Source organism: Chlamydotis macqueenii, chromosome 4 (genome assembly GCF_036417535.1).
Source record: "Chlamydotis macqueenii isolate bChlMac1 chromosome 4, bChlMac1.mat, whole genome shotgun sequence".
NCBI classification, from domain to species: domain Eukaryota; kingdom Metazoa; phylum Chordata; class Aves; order Otidiformes; family Otididae; genus Chlamydotis; species Chlamydotis macqueenii.
In genome coordinates, this window is record NC_141559.1 from 72832459 (window position 1) to 72857032 (window position 24574).

The 24574-nt window shown below is 39.2% G+C and overlaps 1 protein-coding gene across 11 annotated transcripts in view; it reads right to left on the minus strand.

The window, feature by feature from the left end:
• Positions 1 to 24574, minus strand: part of ABLIM2 (actin binding LIM protein family member 2) — a 148677-nt gene that overhangs the window by 32259 nt on the left and 91844 nt on the right. For 5 of the 11 annotated variants that reach the window (XM_086746342.1, XM_086746341.1, XM_086746339.1 and 2 more), the window contains exons 8-11: positions 23049 to 23107; positions 18938 to 19015; positions 12706 to 12852; positions 7173 to 7293 (exon numbers count right to left, since the gene is read on the minus strand). In XM_086746342.1, the coding sequence (XP_086602468.1) occupies positions 7173 to 7293; positions 12706 to 12852; positions 18938 to 19015; positions 23049 to 23107 (405 nt within the window). Of the gene's footprint in view, positions 1 to 5347; positions 5447 to 7172; positions 7294 to 12705; positions 12853 to 18937; positions 19016 to 23048; positions 23108 to 24574 lie in introns of all 11 variants that reach the window. The other 6 variants (XM_086746335.1, XM_086746334.1, XM_086746332.1 and 3 more) reach the window with 3 other exon arrangements.

Below are 24574 nucleotides of genomic sequence, written 5' to 3' on the forward strand. Positions count from 1 at the left end.
TCAATAATGAATATCTGGTAGATAGTATCAGATTAAACTGCACCACTTGGAAACTAAAGCTTCTCTTTTAACAACACTTTAATGAAGAAAATAAAAGGATAAGAACAGCCACAATCTTATAGTATGTTTTGCATAGTCTTAACTGAATAATCTATCAATCAGGTTTTGGAAAATTAATGCTATGGCTCATAGCCTGCCCCTGAAATCAGTAATGAAATCATTCAGTAGTATTTAAATTATCTCAAAGCAGGACTAGACCACAAAAAGAGACGTTATGATTAAGTCAAATACTCCTGCATGTATCAGCGACAAAAACAGATGCTGAAATTTGATTCTCAGTTGCAAAATTTTCCCACAGGTAACATGCCACAGCATTTTATATTTATGCAAACAAGGTTGGATTATCAAGTCATGGATCTATAATGCCATAGTCACTGCACCAAATTCCAAGATATATGCAGGATTGATCTGTATTCATTTTCCCATTTGTTTTGTCAAATGCTGATTAGGGGCCATTCATTTCCTCTTAGCTAATTTCCCCGAAGAACACGCTATGGCATTATAGTGCTGCTTGGCAAACAAAAAAGTAAAGCTCTACTTTTTTGGGACTTGTAAAATCCAATTAATTTACAGCACTGTTAAGCAACTGGAAGCCAAACATGACATTTATTCTAACATAAAATGGTTGTTAATTCATTGTTATTGTTTTAGTGTGGATGAAGCACGAATTTAATGGCTAGTAATGATGAAATTATAGCAAGTTTTTTAGGGGTAAAGAAAGTGCAGCAGCTCAGAGCACTAGATCAGTACCTGAGTTCTGCCTTCAGAGAGGGGAAGTTTTATAATCATAAAACTACTGGATGGCCACAACTGTCTAGGCCATGCCTATGGAGGTGGTCTCTGCTGAACCCTTGCCTCTGTTGACAAGCAGTGGACGCATGGTCATCGGTCTGTCGCCAAAGCCAGCCTTGACAGAGCCACTGAAGTCAACTGGGGAGTGCCACTGCGTTCAGCGGGAGCAGAAGCAGGGCAGATGAGGTCAGAAGAGCGTGCTGTGTATCTCATGACGATACACTAACTAACCTGTTCCAAGTTTTGTGTCTGTTATTTTCCCAGTTGGTGAAAAATTAAAACTTGAAAACTATTCAGCCATCACCACTCAATAATAGTGATTTCTCATTGAAAAAGAAGGTTATCAGAGCAGTTGGGAAAGTGAAATTACAATTGCACATGCTGATAGCCTAGGGTCCTTCCCAAAAATAACGAAAGAATGATGGCATTAATAAAAATCTGGTGCGTCACCACCAGCTTGCAGTCAAATTGTCCTCAGACAAGGAACCAGACGGTTATTCAGTTTCTTGATTCCCGCTTTGCTCTTGGAAGGAAAGAGGTGGTGACAGGTTTTCACTGCACATTTATTAATTCCCTCTTTCTTTCCTGCTTGCTGTCCAGATGCTTGGCCATCCTCACTAAGTGCAAGAAGTCTCAATGTCACTCCAACTTTGAATGCAAAGGGCAGTGGTAGACACTTATTTAAATAAGGTCCTTTACAGCTCCAATAACCTTAAAAATCTTCATCCCAAAGTGATGTTGCTATCGGAAGATTTTAATTTAAAAACAAAACGAACGTTTTCAAGTGATTTGCACTGTGTATTAATTCCTCATTTAATTTAAATTAGCATATTATTAAAAACTCATTCATATATGACTTGCATGAATAATTACTTCACTGAGCTTCATTACTCCAAGGTGCTGGTATCACACACACATAGAGAATCATTCTTCAGGGACAGGGTAGGGTGTCAGCCAGGAATCAGGAGGAAGCATTGATTAAGAGGAATCAACTTGTAAGAAAAAAGGATGCAAGCACAAGTACCAGGGGACAGCAAATCTGCTAACTGCTCGATGCGAGGATCACCTGGGTGGAGCAGTTTGCAAAGCCATCACCACTAACTTGCTCGAAAAGGAAGAATTAAGGATGAAATAAGGGAAAAAGTTCTTGCAGGCCACTCGTACAAGCTGATGCACCTTTAAATTATATTTAGAACTCTGCCACCGATTTGGACAAACACAAAAGAGCAGCTGTATTTCACATTTTGCATACAAAAGTAAATATTTAATAATAAAGCAAACTGAAGATCCATGTAGAAAGTTCATGCGTAGGAACTCCAGACAGTCATTTAATCCAGCCTATAATAAAAATCTCTAAAATGAGACTTTGCCAAGAATTTGTCTCTTTCAAGGTTTGCCTGGTATACATTGAAGAAGAACTTCAAATAAAGTCTCAGAGAAAATAAAACTACCAGAGAGAGTGATTTTTCAAACTTTTGGTTTTGTCTTCTGCCACAAGCAGCTGCAGGCTGCGATCTGCACTACTGGTCAGTGCAGAGCAAAAAGCCAGAACCATGAACTCTTCCTTGGATTTTGTTTAACTTGGAAAGTATCTGGAAAGGTTTACTTTGAACTTGAGTGTCAACCACAAAAACTTCCTTGTGTCTTTTGGCTGCTGACAGTGTAGGCTGCTCTTTTAACCTTGTGTGTGTGGAGCCAACTCTCACCAGAGCTCAGACCACGCTCCCTTTTCAATGGACTTTCAGGAAAAAATATCATATTGTTTACACCTCGTTCCTAGTCAGATTTTATCTTATCTGTGAGGATGGGAAATCTGATAATAAGTTACAGTAAGAGCTGTTTAAGTTTAGGATTGAACAAACAGATACCACCAGCCTTAGGAGGGAGATGTCAGAGCCTACTCCTGAAACTGAATCCTTTAGTATCTCTGCACATGGTGCATTAGGCTAGACAAAGTTTTTTGAAGTTCAATGACTAATTCTTTTCAAGCTTCCAAAGCCAAATAAATGGGCTTTGGAAACTGTGCTCCTGCACTAGAAAGGCAAGATACTTTCCACCACATTTTAAGTAAGCAGATTTTTAGTAGGGCTCAGCAAAGCATGTACGCTCACTGACTCCATCACCTCAAGAGGAAGACTTACACCAAGCGTAAGTACTTGGAATATCACACTCTGTGATTCACAAGGGGATGAATGTGAAGCTTTCTTGAAGTGAAGCTGTCACAGGATTTATTTTGAAGATGTTTTGAAGACAAAAATCTTTAAAAGACCAGAACCAAATCATTTATCTGCATGACAAAGAATAGCTCATCCTATTGCACTTCATGGGAGCAAGACTACAGTATACTGAAGAATGAACAGGAACTCAGTAATTGTATTTTTTGCTGGAAAAATGACAAACCATTTAATTCTCAGGATGAGTATGATGTAAACTCAGTGAAGTCAAAAGGAAGATTCTGCCTGTTTTAATTTCCCTAGGGTAGTAACATTTCTGCCTCCTGGAAGCTTAAAGAAATATTTTTATGACAATTGTGGAGTGCTGGTTTTTACAAATATTACTTCTAGTATTTTTAACCAGTGAATTATTTTTTTATTTAATTAAAAAAATAAATTAACATGATTTCATTTTTTTTAAAAACTGAAGTGGCAACAATAACCTTGATCTGCAACTATTTCTACAATCCCACTCTTCTCACACTAACCACTTTGAAGGGAAAAAAATAGCACATCAACACCCTCAAAAGGCTCTCAAGATACAGAAAAAACACAGTTGGCAACTCAGAGAAAAGAATTCAGAAACCTTGAAGAGGATGGGGGCAAATCTTCTGACTCATTTTGGACTGAGATGTTAACTCAGAGTAAAATAGTGGATATTCTATACAACCTCTGCAGGGCTCAGGATTACCTATACATTTTAATTAAAAACAGTTTGCCTGCCTCACAGGAACACTGTGAGGCACTGTAAGCTGCTGCTTGCAAAATATTGTAGCTCCTTGATAAAAAGTTCTGCAGAGTTGCAACATATTATAATTTTGATCACATTAATAATAATTGTTTGGGCACAAGATGACGACACTTGAAGGTATCTTCCTCTAAAGAGCAGCACAAAGTAATTGCCGCTGCTCTGAGCAACAGCAGGTAGCACTGAGCAGAAACTCATCTTAACAGGAGGGCTGCTAAGCAACCACAGGTGGGCTTTCGAGTAAAAGCTTTCCATACAGTGAAATCGTGCACTGCAGCACACTGAAGAGGTTTTTCTTACTCAGTACAACAGGTTGGATGATATTATCCAAATTTAGAGGACAGATCAAGAAATTGTTCAGTGCCTCAGGGAAAACCAGGGTGTGCACCAGCCTTCCAAGCAATGTCTGAGAGGCTGTGTGTTCGCGGGTGTGGGAAGGAGTTTTGCAGGTAGACTTTAAAATGGTCACAAACAGTTTAATCTCATCAGCTTTTTCTTCCCAAATTTCCTCGTGGGGATCACATTTGGGAAACTTGAGCCTGATTCTGTTCCTGCTTATACCAGTGAAATTCGGCTGTTGTTGGACAGAACTGTTTCTGGAGGGCTCAATGAAGATACATTAGATCTTTTTCCAAAGGTGATGAGCACCTGCTATTCATTTGAGTTTGCAAGCCTGGTTCCTGCAGAGAGTCACTTCCTTTACTGTAATGGTTACGAAGGCAAGAAGAACAGTTTTGCTTTATTAAATCAAACAGTTGACGAGAGCCAAGGAACAGGCACTGAAAATGTTTGGCATTCATCATTCGTGTCTCCTCCCCGCTCATATTGTTACTGGAGAGGATGGACTCAGGGGAAGACATATGTGGTAGCTGAATGTCTTCTCTTTCTGACATTTAATTGACTAGCTAGAAAAATAGCCTTGCCTCAAAAGTTCTTGGCATTTCTTGTTACTGTCTCACATCTGCAACATGGAGGTCAATAAAAGTTAATATCCACTGAAAAAAAAATTAATGGAAAGGAGACTAGACTCAGTTACTCTGTTTTACAACATTATTTGCTAATCAGTGCAGGTATACTGATTTAACCAGCTTATCCGGCATAATTTTTGGTAATGGTACAAATAATATGAAGAATCCCTAAATGTAGGTTAGAAGGTCAGATAATTGATCATCCAATGTTGGATCCAATGTATAAGCTTGGTATGATATTTATTTAGCATCACCAAAATAGGGTAGACATTGTATTTTAGAAGAAAGAGACTTTTAAATTATTTCCCTCCCTGATTTTCATTAGAAAATCTATGTCTTTCCCTCCACCTCCTTGAAAAACACTTAACACTGACTGAAAAAAGCAAAAATAAAACAACCCATACCCATTCAGTTCTTAAAACTTACACAGTACATCAAGAAAGCACTTGCACAAAATTAAGACAAATTTTATCCAAGTGGAAGCCATGCTTGCACAGACATAAAAGTGAAACACATCTGAATAAGTCTACAGTATCACAGCACGGTTTTGCATTCTTGGACCTTACCTTTGAAGAAAGGGATGTAATGATGTCTGAATGTAGATGTAGGGCTTGGGTGTTGGGACAGGGAGATGCAGCTACTGGTACCAAGACTCTGAGTACCAGCTGGGGGCAACAGAGAGTAAGTGAAAATAAACTATTTAGTTCACTTACTGAAAGCCACAAATTACAATGCCATCCTTTATTTCAGGAACATTTTCCTCCTGATGCTTAGAAAACATATAGTTTGTATTTAGGATTTTATCTTTCTCTGGTTATTGCTAAAAACATCACATCGCCATACTATGCAGTTAGCCAAGGGACACGGGCCTTCTGCAGACAGAAAGAGTATAATGTAAAAAGCTGACAATGTAATGCATCAGAAAATATTCCAGAAAAGGCACCACAAAAAGCATAGTTGCACTCAGGGGAAAATCTGCATGTTCAAAAGCTGCAAGAGGGAATGATATATGCTCATAATGGATCTAATGAAATGAAATGGGGAGAGTCTCGTCTCTGCTGAGAACTGCACTACGAGTGGGTACAGTTCTCACTGCTGTCGGTGCACACTGGTATGACTTGGTTCAGAATGCACCAGGGCACTCAAGTGCACAGCTAATTTAAGCATCTGAAGAAACATCCTGAAGTTATTTGAGCTCTGAAAATTAGACATGTGATTAAAAACATTGAAAAACATTCTCAGAAGGCATCTTTGTTTGCTTTGTTGTAATAATGTCCCGATAACAAATTTTGGAGGATTAATGGCAATTATTAAAAGTGGCAATTATTATGACTCTCTTCTAAATTTTCAATGAGGCTGTAAAACATGAGACTAAATTTCAAATTTCAAATTTCATTCATCTTTCCTCCTTGCTTTAACAGTTTGCAGCTAAGCTTAAGCATGACACAGCTGCCAGAAATTCAGCGGAAACTAATCTTTCCTCTCTTCAGTAGATCTTTGATAGTCAATCTTATCTCCACTTTGTCAAAGACTTTATGTAGTACAAATATTCAACTCCTATAAAAATTGTTTCTGCTACCCAAAAAATTTTCATTTCACTGGAAAGATTAAGAACTCCCAATTTTCCAAACTAGTTTATAATTCTAATGTATTCCCAGTGAAATTAAAAGACACCAAGAAAACAATACAAATGCTCATTGTTTTCCACTCAAAAAATTAAGTGGAGAAAAACCAGAATTAATTTGGAGCATTTTAGTTGCATCTAGTTGTTTCCAAGGATAAAACTCTGTACAGTGCCCTGATATAAACAGGCTTTTGTAAGGGACGCTCATGCAAAGATCAAATGGAGGTGACCCCTCCTCTCTTTGTGACCAGCCGACACAGCTGGTACTACAGCCCAAAGCTTACATTGCTGTAAGCTTCTCAACTAAAGCAACTTGGTGTTCAAAATCCAGCCATTAGAACCACTAGTCACCAGCTCTTACACTGTGGAGAGGAGACACGGACCATAACCCTGTGGTACAAGAAGGGATATAAAGTCACTCAATCACCCTCTTGCACTGCTACCATGCCACACTGTGAAAGTGTTGTGGATTGAATGAGTATCTTCAGGGAGGTTGGGACCAGGATTAAGTCCTTTAAGCTGTTCCATCTTCTTCTTACAGATACATAAAATCAATCTTACTAGACACCTTTTTTTTCATTTTCTTAGATGCTCATTCCTGAAGCACTTGTTTCCTTTCTCCCTACGGGACTGTTCACAGTAAATAAATCACAGCAGCGAACTGCTACTCTACCTTAACCCCCTATCTACCGGAGTCTACCCTACTCAGAACATAAGACAAAGTAGTGGAAATATCTGGAGAATAAATAAGTCTGCTTTTCAATTACCTGGTCTGCTGTAATGCTGAGGAGAATGGGAGGTTGGAGTGTAGCGACCATAGCCCAGCGAGCCAGCAGAGCTAGGACTTGATGTCCTGTACTGCTTGAAAGATCTGTCATCTTGGTCACCCTGAGAGGAAGAGAGGAAATATACCTCATTAGGGAAGAGAAACCACTTCTGAAAAGGCAGAATACGCCTTTTTCACATTTCTATGGTGCGCAGATGGAAGTTGATGTTGTTGTTAACGCTCCATGCAATCCCAATGAAATGAGGCAGCTTTCAACTGTAAGCATCTCCATCACAGTGTGACTGAAGGAGCTCTGCCAAGTACCAGAGAACAGTCATGTGCCCAGGGAAGTCAGCACATACATGAATTTAAAATGTCAATATAACATGAAAAGAATATAACGCTGTAGAAGTGTTGTTTCAGGACAGTATAGTTCCCTGAACATACACGGGTGGGTGGAAGGTGAAATCAGGTTAGCGTGACAGTACTATAGTCACTTTGTACCCATACAAATGGATGCATAATGGTTACAGGCAACACAAAAATCAGCATTTGTTGGCTTCATAACATCACAGAAACAACTGTGTCAGCTGTACAAATTGCCCAATGTACCATATTACAACACGGTGATTACTAGCTAAGTAACTGATATAAACACTCATACACAGCATTAGCATTACTAGAGCAGCATTGTGCAAAGCAAGTCATACAACCCATTTCCCACGAAAACCTTGGCTTCAAGCACTTAAAACTGTCTAGACCCATTCCAAACCTCTCACTCTCTATAGCTGGTTAAATTACAACTGCCATTTGCATATAGTATCTTCTTAACAGTAAAACCATTACTAAGTGAATTTGATGTAGAAATGACTTTTTGTAAACTAGCTATAAAAGCAAATTCAGATTTCTTGTCTCCTTTAAGACAAGTAAGAATTGGCTTCAGTTAACTTCAAATTAAAACAAATCAGGGTAACCCTGCGGAGGCTACCTTATGGAAAGTCATACTCCAAAAAATGCTTCCCCTCTCCCATTTCAGCAGGAGTGCGTACAGACGTGCTATATATTAGCAGATGTTAGTCACTTGTCATAAATCCTGGGACATCTTTAGGCACCTGTTTGACTCCCACTGGATCATTCATCACTTACACACATCATTTAAAGGGAGATCCTACATAGCCCCATCATCGTCTCCCAGATTCCTGTCAGGACAACTTAATTCTATCCATCCATTCATCTTCAGATGAATGCAGTTTCTCATTTGGTTTCTCTGGGATTCTCCTTGACTCTGTGAAAGTGTACAACATTCTTCCATCATCAGTTTTTCTCCTCTGGCTCAAGTGCACTCTGCTCCTTCCACCTTACCCCAGACTGTATTTTCAAAAATGGAAAATCAGTTTTGTATAGTGGTAAGTAGCATTATTGCTTTAATATCCATTTAAGAAGAAATTATATAAAAAAAAAGAGAGAACAACTGATGCCTTCCCAAGCACATAGCACTCTGTAGGTATTCTGCCAACAACCCTCTGTGCCCAGTTTGAGGTGTTTCCCTCCCAAAGTAGCTGCATTATTTAATACTCATTTTAACCCTTGGGAAGAGAGTTGCAAACAGTATAGCAATGTCTAGAAAGTCTTGCAATGATATTTAAATATCATACAATGTAAGCTAATGGGCTATGATGTGTCCAATTGTATGACATAGTGGAATTTTCCTCTAATAAAAATCCCTGCAGCAAAATTGGTGACAAGTTTGCAGATGATGATGCCTAAGCACCCAATCATAGACTCTTTACAGAAACATAGCAAGCATGGCAAAGCTGGATAACCTGGAGAATTCACATAAACAAAACATGGCAGCACCAACCTCCATACCAGTGTCACTTCTGGAATTTAATAGCATGAGTGTTTGCTAACTGATAGCTATTTTAAAGGAAATTATTATTATCTTCCAAAACACCAAGATTTCATATTGATTATTTCTGACCTTACCTTTTGTGTACTTTGTGTCTCTGTAAAGAACAGTCAATCAAGTTCATGAAATCAAATATTAAACAAAGCACATTTTTATTTTTAAACTGTCAATTAAAATACATTTCTATTGGTTAACTTCTCTGTGTAACCAACACTTACAGTGACACTTGGTGATTTACAAGCCTTAATGAAAATTCACAATTCTCCACTATTACCAAAATTTTGCAATATAGTTCTCTTAACATAAAAATGAGATACTGGAGAAATTAGCCAGGCCTCTATGTAATTGAGTTACTATCTGGGAAGCTGCGTGAAATGCTATCACTGCTTCCAAGGTGATGTTTCTTGAAACAATGACTGGCTTTGATTATTAATGCAAATGAAAATAGACAGGCCTAGAAGTTCAGGTGTGTGCAAATGATGTAACAGTATGTGCGCACAAATAGCATAAGTAGTTTTAACTATTTGTGGAATAAAAAAATAAAAAGAAAAAAAGAGAAAGCTATGCCAAGCACTAATTTAAGTCAACTCACGCTGTCAGCTTTAAATGTAAACATAAATCGTATTTCCCAATGTAATTTAGTTAGTAGAGCTTAAAGGAGTGACCACAACACCTTTATTTTGGAAAGCAGAAACATGGATGACAGTGGAGACAGCTGCATACAGATGATCCAGAAGCAGAGCACGTATTCAACACAAGTAACACTGTCACAAACATGAACTGTAAAACCTCATGCACTGCAGAGGCAGGAGGCAAACCCCACATTTCAGACGCTGCTGGTTATCAGTGTGACTAGGTTTATGCATCACAAAATGGGTCAGAAGAGGAGAACAAAGACACTGGGGATTACCTCAGTAGGTGTTGGAGAGAGCAACTGAGGTGACTGCAAACAGCAACACACAACAAATTAGTGATACAAACTCATGCATGATGTTACTTGTGAGAAGAACTCTTAAAATATCAGTATATATGATACAGTCAGGAAAAACACCTGTCAATTAAGTTAGGCCATTTTTTCTTTTTATTTGTTTTTAAATAAGTAAATTAGGAATAAGATATAAATAATTTCATAGAAAGGTTGTGTTGATTTCTTTACTACAAAATCCTGGAGTTTGGTGAGCCAGTACGGTACCCGAGGGTGCTGCCAGTAGGGAAACTCACATTTAAAGCAACTGCCTGAGACTCGACACAAGCCCTAGCTAAATCTGCATTGAGCAGCTCCAAAATCTGGACTAGAACTTTGTTGCTCAGAGTTGGCTGTTTTAACGGTAAGAAAAATACCTTTACTATTTAATTTGCAATTAAACATAATGTAATTTGAAAGTCTGCTGTTTGTTCATTCTCCTTTCAAAATTAAAGGCTAAACTTGGTTAGTTGAGCAGAAATCTACTGAAACTACTGCAGCTGCAGGTGCAGCCAGGATGCCTGACAGGATATACATACGTACAAACTGGGGGACGAGGCTGGAGCGCAGCCCTGTGGAAAGAGATCTGGGAGCTGGGTTGATGGCAACTTGAATAGGAGTCAACAGTGTGCCCTGGCAGCCAAAAGGGCCATCCATGTCCTGGCGTGCATCAAGCACAGCATCGCTAGCTGCTCAAGAGAGGTGACTGTCCCACTCAGCACTGCACCGTTGCAGCCCCACCTCGAGTACTGTGCAGTTTTGGGTGCCTCAGTATAAGGACATCAAACTAAAACTACTAGACTGTGTCCAGAGGAGTGTGACCAAGATGAAGAAAGGCCTCAAGGGCAAGAGTTACGAGGAGAGATCACTTGGCTTGTTCAGCTTGGAGAAGAGAAGGCTGAGGGGGGACCTCATCTCCGCCTACATCTTCCTCAAGGAGGGCAGCTGAGGGGGAGGAGCTGATCTTCTTGCTCTGGTGACCACCCATAGGACACAAGGAAATGGGACAAAGCTACGTCAGGAAAAGTTCAAATTAGATATCAGGAAAAGGTTCTTCGTCAAGAGGGTGGTCTGTCACTGGTACAGGCTCCCCAGGGAAGTGGTCACAGAACCAAGCCTGTGAAATTTCAAGGAGCACCTGAATGATGCTCTTCGTCACACAATTTAGTTTTAGTTAGTTCTGTGAGAAGCAGGAATTTGATGATCCTTATGAGTCCCTTCCAACTTGAGATATTCCATGATTCTATGATATTTTTTCCCCTGGCAATATCAAGGATGTAAATATCTGGAGCACCACAAAAATGTGCATGCTGGATTATGAGCACAGCCCAAAATCTCCTCCCGGTTTAGGCACCTAGAAACAGACTACTGGACCTCACTTTTTTATTTTTTAAGATATCACTGTGGTCTTGCTGACTTAAATGCCTACATCAGCACAGACCTACCTGAGACAGCATTAAACTGGCTGTGCAACCACTACAGGTGTCTCCTGCAGCCCCAAGGGAAAAGGCCCTTGTTCATGATGTAGTGCCTTTCATCTTCTGTTAAGTTTTATGTTTACTGAAACAGGCAATGGTTCCAGTTGTCCCAATAAACCCCTCCTGTCGTGGTCCTGCCACTGAGCTACCCATTAAAAGCAGGTGACAGCAGCAATACTCTCTTTGCTGTGGTTTTATTTCTTTGGTTGGTTGGGTTTTTTAGAGCTCAGTTGCAACTAACCTTCTGTCCCACTCCTGAAAATGCCATAGTGAGGTTCCCACAGTTCACAGCTGCTGGGTCACAGCGGGCAGGCAGGGGGAAACTCCCTCCAGCAGCAGCACAGATTTATGCTGGGTGTGATGGTTTTATAACCACCACCTTGGAGCGTGAGCAATGAGTGAGTCCTCACAGGAGCTGGGCGGAAGGTTGTTTAGTCTGAACAATGCAGACTCCAATTCTAGACCATATATATCTTGATAATACACTTAGTATATATATGAGATTTAACTTGTAAAAAAATATCTAAAATTACAAAATAAATCAGAAATTCAAACAAAAGGTAGATATGATTAGGGAAGAAAAGCTAACTTGCATGACAGGTATTATACACAAATATGCTTCACAAAAACAGAATCAGTAAGATTATGTTAAATCAGATTTCATTAGCACAAACTGCATAATATTAGCTCTGCATATGAATAGGTCGAAATGCATGCATGACATGAGGATGAACTTCAGTTGGACAGTTGAAAGAAATTTGTGCATAGGAAAGTGACCATTGTTGTGTTACCAAAATAACATGGTACACTTAAAAAAAAATCATGAAAGACATTTGGCTTCGCTTCTGATTCTTGCATTGTAATTAGCAATGGCTCCTGTTTCCTACCACATGCATGTAGAACTCCTTTCATAGAAAAACATACTTTAATTACATGTCATCTGTTTAAAAAATGATCACAGAAAGTAATTCTTTAATTTCCACAAACTAAAAAGTCAAATGAACATCTTGCTTGTTTTTTGGAAAGCCTTGTGAATGAACGGATGACATGACTCAATTAACTGAAGTTATAAAAGTTAAGTTTTTTTTTTAAATTATGCACGTTTACGAGTGTTCAGCAACATGTTTAATGATGCACTTAAAATCTCAAATTCATAGTAAAAAAAATACCCATGTTTCAGTACCTCCCCGTAACTATGCCTGTCATCTGAAGAGTAACTGATATATGGAGAATAGGAGATCATATCTGGGCGGTCAATGTTATAGATGGCTTTATTTTTAGGAAGAGCAGCCAAATCCCTGTAGTCAAGAATTTCATCTCCAAGCTTTGCCTGAGAAAAGGAGGAAAGAAAGCAGTGAGAATAAGAAAGAATATGACCAGGCTGCAATCAGAATAGGACAGATAAGTGTTGGTAGAAAATTCATTATGAAAAAAATAAACCACTTCTGTTTGTGCATATTTATATTTACTATATAATGCTAAATATTACTGCTGTTTTCTTTTTATATACTGGTGCTTTCTACTTCTCTTTGTCACTCACATTTGGCTAATAGGAGTAGCATGGCATCATTCCAGTTCCCTTCATTATACCCCCCTTACTGCTAGCTGCACAAAAAGACATGGGGGACAGATATTGTAGGCTTTCAGACAAAATGCCCTTCATTTTCAACTGGTTTCAGTGTGCAGGGTTCCCCTACCACAAGCAGTAGTGAATAATCAAATACATATTTCCAATATATACTCTCCAGATGCTGAAAAACATTAGTCAAGTCTTTAATTTTTCCCATTCAGCTGTGTCCCACAGCTTCACCTCCTTTCCTGACTATGTCTAAGTAGCCCTTAATTACGGGTCACAAACCAGCAGACGATGGTGGTAGACTATTTGGAAGGTCACAGATGCCACTTTGTAAAGTTCCAATCCTTTCATGAGACTCACACAGACAACAGAGGGAAAGGGCTGTGTCACTCCCCATATTCTTCCTGCTACCCTTATTCCAAAAGTATGATTATCAAATGCCACATTTGCACAGATTATTCTTAGGATAACGGTAACTTGCACGAAAACCGTATCCAGCACGTACTGTCTCGTAGATACAAGTTGGCCACATTAAGAGGGCAGCATAATTGTCTCATTCCAGGTTCAGGCTTTCCAGAACGATAGGCTCTTTCTTGGCAGCAAGATGATGAGCAAATCTCACTAGTCTCTGAAAATCTCTGTATGATCAGCTATAAAACTGTAATAAGGTTTTCCACATGCAAAAACACAAAAGTATCCAGTATTTAAGTGTGCAGTGATTATATTTTTCTTAGTATGAGCTGAGAAAAGTTCAACAGATTTTCCAGGGAAGTTTTCTATTAGGTTAATCATACAGGAGAAATTTAGTGTGACAGCAATCATGGCGGTCTGGTGAGGTTCCTAATGACTGGAAGAGAGGGAACATAACCCCTATTTTTAAAAAGGGGAACAAGGAGGACCCAGGCAACTACAGGCCGGTCAGTCTCACCTCTGTGCCTGGCAAGGTCATGGAGCAGATTCTCCTGGAAACCATGCTAAGGCACATGGAGAGCAAGGAGGTGGTTGGTGACAGCCAACATGGCTTCACCAAGGGCAGATCGTGCCTGACCAATTTGGTAGCCTTCTATGACGGGGTAACAGCATCAGTAGACAAGGGATAAGCAACGGATATCATCTACCTGGACTTGTGCAAAGCTTTTGACACTGTCCCGCATGACATCCTTCTCTCTAAACTAGAGAGACATGGGTTTGATGGACGGACTACTCGGTGGATAAGGAGTTGGCTGGATGGCCGCACTCAGAGAGTGGTGGTCAACGGCTCAATGTCCATGTGGAGACCGGTCACGAGTGGCATCCCTCGGGGGTTGTTATTGGGACTGGCCCTGTTCAACATCTTTGTCGGCGACATGGACAGTGGGATAGAGTGCACCCTCAGCAAGTTCGCCAGTGACACCAAGCTGTGTGGTGCCATCGACATGCTGGAGGGGAGGGATGCCATCCAGAGGGACCTTGACAGGCTGGAGAGGTGGGCCCGTGCCAACCTCACGAAGTTCAACCAGGCCAAGTGCAAGGTCCTGCACCTGAGTCATGGCAATCCCAGGCACAAATACAGGCTGGGCAGGGAATGGATTGAGAGCAGCCCTGAGGAGGACTTGGGAGTGCTGGTGAACGAGAAGCTCAACATGAGACGGCACTACACCCTTGCAGCCCAGAAGGTCAACCGCATCCTGGGCAGCATCAAGAGGAGCGAGCAGGTGGCCAGCAGGTCGAGGGAGGTGATTCTCCCCCTCTACTCTGCCCTGGTGAGACCCCACCTGGAGTACAGTGTCCAGTTCTGGAGCCCCCAACAGAACAAGGACATGGACCAGTTGGAGAAGGTCCAGAGGAGGGCCGCGAAGATGATAAGAGGGCTGGAGCACCTTTCCTATGAGGACAGGCTGAGAGAGTTGGGGCTGTTCAGCCTGGAGAAGAGGAGGCTCCGGGGAGACCTGAGAGTGGTCTTCCAGTACCTCAAGGGGGCCTACAAGAAAGATGGGGAGAGGCTGTTCGTAGGGCCTGTTGTGATAGGACGAGGGGTAATGGTTTTAAAATAGAGGGAGGTAGATTTAGATTGGATATTAAGAAAAAAATTTTTACAAAGCGAATTGTAGAACACTGGAACAGGTTGCCCAGAGAGGTGGTGGAAGCCCCATCCCTGCAAACGTTCAAGGCCAGGCTGGATGAGGCTCTGAGCAACCTGATCTAGTCGGGGATGTCCCTGCTCCTTGCAGGGGGGTTGGACTAGATGACCTTTGAAGGTCCCTTCCAACTCTAACCATTCTATGATTCTGTGATTCTATGAACTTTCATTTATCCTTTTTTTTTAAAACAATGTAAGAATTTGTGCAAGCATAAGCAACATGGAAGGAGGAAGATTCCTCTTAACTAAGAAAGTGGAACAAAGCTGCAATAACCATCAAATCAAATGTGTAATCCAATACGTGATTCTTCAGTGAGCTACAGATCTCACCTTCCTTGCAACTACATTAAGAAGCTAAAGAACAATGAAATAGCCCCTTAAAGAAAATAAATCCCTCCCTACTGAGATGCCAGTGGCAAGCTCTGATGCAGAGACAGGTCATGCAAAGACGAGGAGGAGTCTGTCCACCAGGCCTGTTCCAGGAAGATTTGGGGCAGCATTGTACCTACAAGGAAGGCCAAGAAGGCTGTGATAATTTCTTCTTCAAGGTATCCAGGGTTGTGGAGATTATTCTAGTGAACCCAAAGAAGTTCAGAATTGGGAACAGTTAAATGTGAATTACAGTAATTTTAGCCCCTATCTCTCCATGTAGAAATGCAACTTGAGGTCATCCCACTAGACTTCAGAACTGCCAGGAGTAAAACTGACCTAGTTATGTAATTTATTTCAGTTTAAATATCAAAATGTAGGCAAATTTTGATGAAAAAAACATCTTAGAGATACAGTTGCTTTCTAAACACTCAATTCTACAAACATTCAGCCTACATTGTTTTTTGTTTTATTTGTCTCACCTACTTTAAAACACATTGAGTGGGATTCAAATATGCTAGGGAAGGCTCAAATTACAGCTAAAAGGCTTTAAACCATTTCTTCAATAATCTGATATTTTGGATTCTGTTAAAACCATGCTTTAAGTTTACAGTATCTGTTTCATTTGTAGTATGTAATTTTACAATTGTGTAATTGCAAAAAATGATCCTGTATAAAAATATAATCTGATTATATAGTACAAGAATGTACAGCACAGTTATGCAACCTAACATAAACCTTCCACATAGATTTATCTTTGCAGGGAGCTCCTAATTCTCTCTTTGTAAAATTTGGCTAAGTATAAAGACAGACTTTTATTTAAGACTTCTATTTAATGGCATGATTCAGAAATTAACTGATTTTAAAGTGGAATTCAGAGACTCTGAGGGGATGTCTGCACTGGGGTAAATTTTACTCTGGATATAATGAAGCCATCACTAAAGCTAACAAAGAGATGCCCATTAACTTCAAAGGGTATTGGCCTACACCCTCGCTAAGTGCAAGAAGACTTCAAAGTCTGACATAAACAAATAAAGAAAAAGCAGTATGGCTTTAGTAAACCATCTGTATGAACCACATTCAGAATCAGTCAAAACATGTTCTCTTCATCTTTTCTCTTCATCTTTCCCTAGTTGACCACTCAACGAAGAACGTGTCTTCCACAAGATGGTGCATTGTTCAGAATGATTGCATTGTTCTGACCTGATGCCTTTTAAAGTATGAGCACCACAAATTCACAGTTTCTAAGCTTTCACTGTTTTCTCTAAATTCTCTTTTGTCAAACACAATACTTCACAGAGCTAACCAGTTGTTAAAGTCCATGATTTTAATTATCTGAACCCATGCTACTGCTGAGAGTGGCTGTCCTGTGCACACCTTCCCACTCTGCTCTGCCTTCTGTGTTAGCTTTAGAGACATGTAGACGGTTGAGTCTTTTTTTGCCTGTTTGGTTGGCTGGAGATTTTTTCCTGGTTTTTTTTTTTTGGTTGAATTTCGTCTCAAATCTGATTGATTATACCTCTTTGTACCCACTAGTACAAGCACCAAAGTGGAGATGGGAAGACATGGCTGGAGAAGGACAGGGCCACATGTGGGTGGGACCTTCCTTTACATGGGAGCATGAATGTAGGTTTGGTAAACCCAATCATGAAAGCACTCAAGACAAATCTTGATCATATCGGTATGTCATAACACTCTTGTAATAGAAAACAGATGCAAAAGATAGCCAAAGAATCATTTTAATAAAGTAGAAGTCCAACAACATGTTTTTAATTCTTTTTACTTTCTTGTTTGTGAAAGCCAAAATAAGATTTAATCAATCTCTCAGCTTTCTGACAATTAAGCAGTCAGAGATGAAACAGATATAACAAGAACTTGTGCGCCTCTGGGGAACCTTTTTTCCTAATTGACTCATATTTGCTAGAGAACTTTATTCTTTTGCAGTCCCAGCTGCCTCTAAAGTATATTACAGTAACAAACATTAGAGTTGTGCGCCAATTTAACGATAGCCTTTGAAAAAAATGAAAAAGAATATGGAGGCTTGTCCTTGACTTTTAACAGCCTGTGAAGCATATTTAAAGCTGTAATCACAAATATCAAGAAAAACAGTAGAATCCAACAGTTAGATAAATGTCACTAAAAACATACAAATCTTAGAAGAATGCTCATGCTTATAAAAGCAATGAAGTGGTGCATGGCCGGAGAGATAGAGATCATCTGGCCAAAGAAAGTGCTTACATGATAAGAGGCTCTCAGCACAATGAATTGTCTTCATGTGAGTTCAGGGAACGACTTTTTTTGACTGGAAATATACCACTGGTATCCACCAGCACAGAACTCTGCTGGAAGGAGAACTCTGCAACATCAATGAGCATCCAGATAAAGGGCAGCTCCTACACTTCTAGCTCAGTCTTACTCAAATAAAGGGCATATTGAGTTCAAAGTAATTTTTACTTGAAGAAAGAAGACATGTTTGGCTTCAAGGCGCTGTTTTTCTTGTCTCAGTGTAGCAGATAAAAGCTCTTAATCTTCGTACAGTAACCTTTCTGGCAGTGAATTGCACCACCAGCAATTTTCTCTGCTTATGGTCCTATCCAATTAGAATGACTTGCATTCCCAAGGGATACTTGGACAGGACAAAGAACAGACCGAAGAATACTGAAGCTCTCCAAGAGATGTTTGTGTGGAACATTCCACACTTATGGATATTTTTTACCTACTAGTGGTAGCCTTGAGAATTTGTCCATGAACCTTAGCTACAGCAATTATGACAAGCAAGGTCCACCTGGTATTGAAAAAATACTCAGCATAAGCTTTTATCATACTCGTTATTTTAAATTCTCTCTATAAGCCTTCCAGAGCTAGTATTTCTTAAACCATAAACACATCAAAGGTCCTCTGAGGTTAGAGACTGGTATTTGTCAAGGTCCAAGTCCTGCAATCAAACGCATGAGTGTTTTCATAAGCAATCAGACTCAGGCTCAAGAGCTCGATTTAGACAAGTTGTGTTCAAATCCAAGCTTGTAATCTACCTGTGGGCTACACTGTTTACTTAAACTTTCATTTTTAGAAAGCACTGTGGTATTTTGCATGCTTTGGTATAAGCCAGCTCTAGTGGTAATGTAAGTGCTATAAATACAGTACAAAAAAATAACAGGAAACTGCCAGAATTCTGCTATGGTAAATGCAGTATTCAAACATTTCAAACGTCAGAAAGTAAATTCCATTTTAGAGGAATCACCAACTGCACTGGTTTGGAGACACTAGCTTTCTACACCACGTGCTAAACCGTAGGAGGAAGCAAGGGGTTTTCTGCATCCCCTAGAACGAATTTCACCATGGAATACTCACATAGATCACACGGCTTGGGGAACCTGATGTACTTGAAGCAGGTACAGAAATAATACTCTCAGAGGAAGTCCTTGTTTCCTATGGCAGAAGAGAAGTGAAAAAGATAAGAAATAGAGCAGAGAGAGAAAAAATGTAACTGTTACTTCAAAAAGAGTGTGCAAGGCATTTCATTTAATTTAACCTTGACTACTCAAAAATGGCATATTACAGCAAGCTCAAAACATGTAGGCGTACCAAAGAGTTAAAAATAAAAGAACACCTTTAGTCAACCAAATTGACCTTTTAAAAATGCAAAAATGTTACATAGGACTTTATTTTCCCCTCCCTTCAGAACAAAATGGCCTGGAGCACTCCTGGGCTGCCAGGACAGCCTTTGGGCACTATCAGGGACAGGCCAAGATACAAGACGGTATGGTGGCAGCATTTTTACTCTAAGGTTATACCACCAAACCCATCTACATTGCTTCTGGAACATGTCACACTACTGTGCCACTCACTCATGGCAAACAGTGTGATATCCTCCAGAGCATCCTTAGTCAGACACCCAAAAGGTCAGCTTTCCCCTCTCTCATTGTAAGGCTACCAGATTAATTTTAATACTCAACTGGTTACACCCTGTTTTCAAATATTCTGGCATTCAGAGTGACAGACCTTTATTGCTTTCTTTTTGGCAGATTCCTTTCTGATGAAAAATAAAATCACTTTTAAATAACAAAGTGTTGTGAGACACAATATTAACCATGAGCAAACAGGTCCGATATTCATAACTGAAGTTTAAACAAATCTTACTAAGAAATCAATGGTTTTATACCCTCTTTTATCCAGATATCTTAATTTGTCATAAAATATTCTTTCCCATCTACAGAAAAAAATCTGTCCCTGATTGCAAAAAGTACACATTTTTCCATGCACTTAGAATAACCATCATTTAATCTCTCACCAAAGGCTGAGACTTCTCACCTGGAGGTTACAACTGTTCGAATCCAAAGGATTTTAGCATTATTAAGCTGGCAGGTCAAGTTAGCACCTTTCCTACTATTCCAGTCTTTACTTGAAGTATTTGCTGCCTTTTAGAAGCAATATGTGAATATATCTGTATTGTACTGTGTTATCAGAGCAAACAAACTAAATGATCATAACTATCCTTCCACTGATCTTCTTTAGCCCAAACAGCCCTACAGACGTCTCTGAGACAGTACGGGGAGATACTTCTCCATATTAAAAAGATTCAGTTCAATTGTTTTGGCATGTTTTACTGGATTTTTGAATTTTCTCCCTCCCATTTTCAGTTGTCTCACACTGAGGCGCTGGATAAGCTCAGAAGGTCCAAGGAGACAAGTCAAACACTGGCGTGGAAATAAGAGTATTCTCTGAGAAATACTTGTGGCTGCTGTTGAGATGATCATTCAAGATGGGCAGTGTAATTGCATTGCTTTTCTGCATAGTTAAAGGGCATGGCAATTTTCCAGAACTTGTGTAAATGACATGAAAATATCATCAACGCAGTGATGTCACGTGCAAACCATACTTGTTTTTCATTATGTCCCTATGGCAGGCCCAATGTGGTAGACAAAAAAACTTGAAGTAAACTGCATTTCAATACTTTAAACCCTGTTAAGTCAAATGACAGTTTTGGATTAACCTCAGGATTCCCCAGATAAAGCTTCAGAGCTTCTTTCTGTGTCATGTGCATCAGTGGAGCACGTTTTAAGATCATATAGTGTAGCAAGACCTTAAAACATATAACATACCTGGCAAAACATATTTAATAATTCTTAATAATTCCTGGAGTTCTTTCACGTGCTTTCCTCAACTTAGAAGTGCCATCTTGTTTTTAAGAAGAACTACAATTCATTAGAATTTCTAACTTTTGCAATCAAAGTGTAGAGTCTCATCTTTCTAAGGCAATTCTGCAGATTGCTTCCATGCTTCCTTACGCTATTCAGTTACTCCCACAAAATTCTCCCATTTCTCCTCCTGGTGATTAAAAGCTGCTCATTCCACACCCCACACATGCTCTATGTTCTCTGTACGATGCATTATCCCTTTTAGCATCCCCGGTCCATGCCTGCTGCACATAATCTCCTAGCTTTTGCAATAAAGACTCACATCTCAGTTGACTCCATTGCTTCTCTTCACTTCTTTTCTCCGTACTGCACATTTTTCTTCTCCTCCACCTACCTCTTTTTCCTTTATGTCTTTTGATAATCCTTATTCTTTCTCTTGCTACTTCAATGTCTTCTTTTTCAGCTTCATCCCTTCTCCTTACAATCTCACTCACTCATAATTTTTCTTTTTGCTGTCACTCTTTCACAACTTCTTTTTCCCTCCCACTCCATCTCCAAAGTTTTGAAGTGTGCTGCCACTTACTCCTTCTGCTTTTGTCACCTACTTTAATTACATGCTGTGCATATATCTATATAAATATATAGAAAAAATTACCTTTAAAACCAGCAAACTGCAAAGGTCAACCAGAAAATTTCTCGATCAGTATATCCCATTCCCAACTTTACAAGTTATACTGAAAAGTCCATTACTACCCTCTTTGAAACAGCATCCTTTCTTCTTGGCTTATTTTTTTTCAGTGATCATAAAGACTAAAAGATGAGGAAAAATGCAAAGAAAAGGAAAAATGACTAGACTTGGAAAAATTCTTTGAGCTTCATTCTTGTTTGTCTTTTTTTTTTTTCCTACTCAGGCAAAACTCCCGCTGACTTTCAGATACAGATGTCTTCATCTCTGCTGGGGAAGGCGCAGACTCCCAGTGCTCAGGAGAGATGTGTTACAAATGAGTCAGCCTTTACACAGCATCTTGCAGGCACACTTTCTTTGCCTTTGTGAGGAAAAAGGCAGCCAGTAGGAACCCAGTACAACCTTGTTTGCTGTCTTTCTTTGGGAAACAACCCTACTACATTTTCAATAAATTACATGGGGTTTTAGCTTTGCCGTTTCAGTTATTCAGAATAAAATGCTTAGGAAGCCTGAAATACTGCTTGATAGTATTAGGCTGAATCACCAACACTTACTAAAGTGTTTTGACAATTTTAAATACATGTGTACTAAACAATACACTTTACATTGAAATGCTATTTATTTGATATTCAGAACTTGCCATGAAGAATACCAAAGCAACCACTTCCCAAACACATCAGTACAAAAAATACAGCCAATATCCTTCAGGGTAAAGCCCAAATCAAATTTTTTTTCAAAACTGTAATTTAGTCAAAGTTGCACTTGCTAACACACCAGATTTGTAAACACTCTTTTTATAGCTGCTGCCTGCTGTTCTTACTTGTCCCATGTGCCTTCTGTCTAACCCTTGATGAATCAAAGCAGAGCTTTTACAAAGAAGGACACCAGGGTACAAGGATACAAGGATACCACTTGGAGCATCACAGACCAGCAGAACTGTAAAACCCCATACTTGGCCTCCGCATTAAATGAGAGAGTTGCATCTCTGTTTCACCACTTCAGAGAGATCATTTCCCCAGCTACAGATTAATTCTTCATTTCCTAGGGGCATCTTATTAATCTGCTAACCTTGTAATTATTAAGGTTGCCAGAACTCCCCCCTTTTCCCCTTGCGCACAGACAGATGCACAAATCATCCAACTTAAGGAGGTACTTAAAGCCAGAGATTAAATTAAGTTGGAGCTGGCTTGCCAACATTTTACAAAGAAATAATAAAAAAGAAATTCCAAGGAGAAATTTTTTTGCAAAAACAAATAAAGTCTTCTGATCTTTTAAGTGCAGAGCCACATAAAAAGAGAAGAGGTCATGCACTGATCACATCATAATCAGACAGAAGTTAAAAATTAACTTTTTTTTTCTTATTCATATTTTCACATTTTTCCTTATTTAGTTTATACATGTAACTCTTAGGTCAGCATTCTCCTGAAGTTGTAGCTTTAATCACTAAGTAAAAGCAGAATATTTATAGTACATTACTACATTACATTAACCTACTAAACATCTGTCCTTTAAAATTTAAAATTACAGTAGTGAAAAAATTCCAAATCCTTCCCTCCATGCCTGCTGCAAAAAAAAAAAAAAAGGGATAGAGAATAATATGACAAAGGAATAATACTCAGTAAAAGTAAGGTATTTTTACCTTGTTTTTTTCTTCAGCCTTCGCAGCCTGTCTACAAACCGGATGCCAAATGGATGTACCTGGAAAATAAATTTAAAGTTCTGCTTAATTCAGTTCCCCAATAAGAATCTTAAAAGGTTTAAAATAAGAACCTTATTAAACCTTCCTATAGGGTTTTATGAGACACAGCACACTGACTGATTCCACTGCAGTCACTATTTCCTGGATACTGTCAAAGCTAAAACTGATGACTTCTCAATATCGGCGAGACTGATCACATACATATTAAAGATTAGGCATCTACAAGCACTTCAGTATGTGAGATCAGCATCAAAACCTGAGTCCTAAGAAGTGTGACATGGGATCTCTGGAGTTCCTCCAGCCCAACCTCCTGCTCAGAGCAGGTGCCATTACAGCAGGCAGATTGGGGCTGTGCCCATTTGGGTTCTGCGTATCTCCGAGGATGGAGATCTCACAGCATCTCTGGGCAACCTGTCCACTCTCATTGTAATTTTTTTTTTCTTTATATGCAGTCAGAATTTCCTGTACTCTTATTATACATATTCTTGTAACAGTCTGGCCCAGTAGCACACTGTGATGGGATGGACTAGCATTGTGGCATTTAACATTAGCTGAAAATTCAGTCTTTCTTTCTCAATTATTCACTGTACTGATCTTGCATTTCCCGTATGTTTGTCTCTTATAAGTCAAATACTAAAGAACTGCATCAATTCAGGAAAATATCCATCCTAGAGGAAGCAGGAAATACAGAATACACCAATTCTCTACTGTGTGTAAGTACTAAAGAGAGGATCATGAACTGCAGAGACAAAAGTAACCATAAGTGTGAGAAGGAAACTTAATATTTTGCATCACAAAGGAAAAAAAAACCCGAACTTTCAAAAAGTTGAACACATTGTTCAATATTCAGTGTTCAATGGAAGTGGAAGGTGTGTAACTATATAAAATTAAATAATTATTTGTAAATTTTAATAGTAAAAATGAAGTTTTACATTTATGTCAGTCTAAGCTCAGACAAGCCACAAGCTAAAACTCCGCACAGTTAAATAACGTGAGTGCACTGCAACTTCTGCCTGACTAAATGGGAAGCTGAGAACTTTTGTGTTATAAATATTTAATGTTTATACTGGGTGGAGAACACCAAGAAGATTTATTGGAAATGCTTTGTTTTCACAGCAGTTTGATAGTTTTCTAATCAGTGGATTTTGGAAACAAGATAGAAACAGAAAGTCTGTTTTCCAGAAGACAGATGGAGATCATTAGAATTTATTTCACAAAAATAACTCGGATGACACAGACTCGAGCAGTAAAAGACTATCTATAAGTACAGACCAGATAAATTATATTTACTACATTACTGAAGTTTTTTGGGATTGAACCACTAAGAAATATCTTTATAGCACCTTTAAATTCAATGCTAATTTATCTTCCACTAATGAGTTGTCTGAGCTTGCCAACTGAAAGCGTTTGTCCCAACTGCTGCACAAGTTGATGTAAATCTTCCCAATTGTTTAAAGAAGTATTTA